Here is a 1,317-nt window from a genome sequence, read left to right as displayed (position 1 = left end):
TCTTACCTCATAGTGACCAATAGTATTCAGCTTGGTTATTCCATCTTCAAGAATCACAGAGGAACTGTCAATATCCAGAAGTTCTTTTTGCCGTGTGCCCACTTGAAGCTCTGAAAAACCAAAAGGCATTTTGTTCCCTTTTAAAATTAAATTTTAAATGCTACTCTGTCATTTTCATAGTTATTTATGAGTAAGTACAATTTCAGTAAAGTGGTAAATGTTTATTCAAAAGGCATGGGGCTCTATCAGCCAGGCTAGCAGCCTGAATTTTGTTTGGTCTGGTGTTTAGTACTCTCACTTTTAAGACTCTTTCCCCTAAAGTCTTTACTTTGAGGCTGAGGCTGAAGCCAAGCCATCAAAGACAAAATAATTTGTCTCAGAGGGACTCAGTTCTTCTGAAAATTCCAAAGCAAACATGTATACTGCTTCTCTCTCTGACACACACATGTTGTTGTTGCTGTTGTTGGGTGTCATCGAGTCATTTCCAACTCATAGCGACCCCATGCACAGCAGAACGAAACACTGTCCGATCCCACATCAGTTTCACAATCCCTGCTATACTTGAGCCCATCATCGCAGCCACCAGGTCAATCCATCTCGTTGAAGGCCTCCCCCTCTTTCGTTGACCCTCCACCCTACCAAGCATGACATCCTTCTCCAAGGAATGGTCCCTTCTGACAACATGACCAAAATAGGTGAGACGAAGTCTGGCCATTCTCGCTTCCAAAGACCATTTTGGGTGCCCTTCCTCCAGGACAGATCTGTTAGTTCTCTTAACAGTCCATAGTACTTTCAGCATTCTTCACTAGCACCACAACTCAAAAGCATCAACTCTTCTTTGGTTCCTTATTCATTGTCCAGCTCTCACATCCATACAAGGTGACTGGAAATATCATGGCTTCTGTCAGGCGCACCTTAGTCCTCAATGAGATATCCTTGCTCCTCAGCACTTGAAACAGTACCTTTGTGGTTGACTGTCCCAATGCTACACACGTCTAATGTCCTGACTGCTGCTTCCATTGGCATCGATTATAGACCCAAGCAACGTGAATTCTTTGACAATCTCAATCTTCTCTTCATTTATTGTGATGCTGCTCATTGGTCCAGTGGTGAGGATTTTTGTTTTCTTTATATGGAGATGTAATCCATACTGCAGACTGTATTCTTCCACCTTCAACAGTAAGTGCCTCAAGTCTTCCTCACTTTCAGCAAGCAAAGTTGTATCATCTGCGTATCTCAGGTTGTTAATGATTCTTCCTCCAATCCTGATGCCACGTTTTTCTTCATATAGTCCAGCTTCTCGGATTATTTGCTCAG

At 42.6% G+C, this 1,317-nt stretch overlaps 1 protein-coding gene across 1 annotated transcript in view; it reads right to left on the bottom strand.

Annotated features, from left to right (window-relative positions):
* Positions 1-1,317, bottom strand: part of PLXNC1 (plexin C1) — a gene marked incomplete at its 5' end in the record, with an annotated part of 198,296 nt that overhangs the window by 28,998 nt on the left and 167,981 nt on the right. The window contains one exon of the mRNA XM_007946147.1: positions 7-110. Coding sequence (XP_007944338.1) covers positions 7-110 — 104 coding nt within the window. The remainder of the gene's footprint in view (positions 1-6; positions 111-1,317) is intronic.

This window comes from Orycteropus afer, unplaced genomic scaffold (genome assembly GCF_000298275.1).
Source record: "Orycteropus afer afer isolate SDZICR_OR568_19922 unplaced genomic scaffold, OryAfe1.0 scaffold00151, whole genome shotgun sequence".
NCBI lineage: Eukaryota > Metazoa > Chordata > Mammalia > Tubulidentata > Orycteropodidae > Orycteropus > Orycteropus afer.
This window is presented reverse-complemented; position numbering and strand designations above follow the sequence as displayed.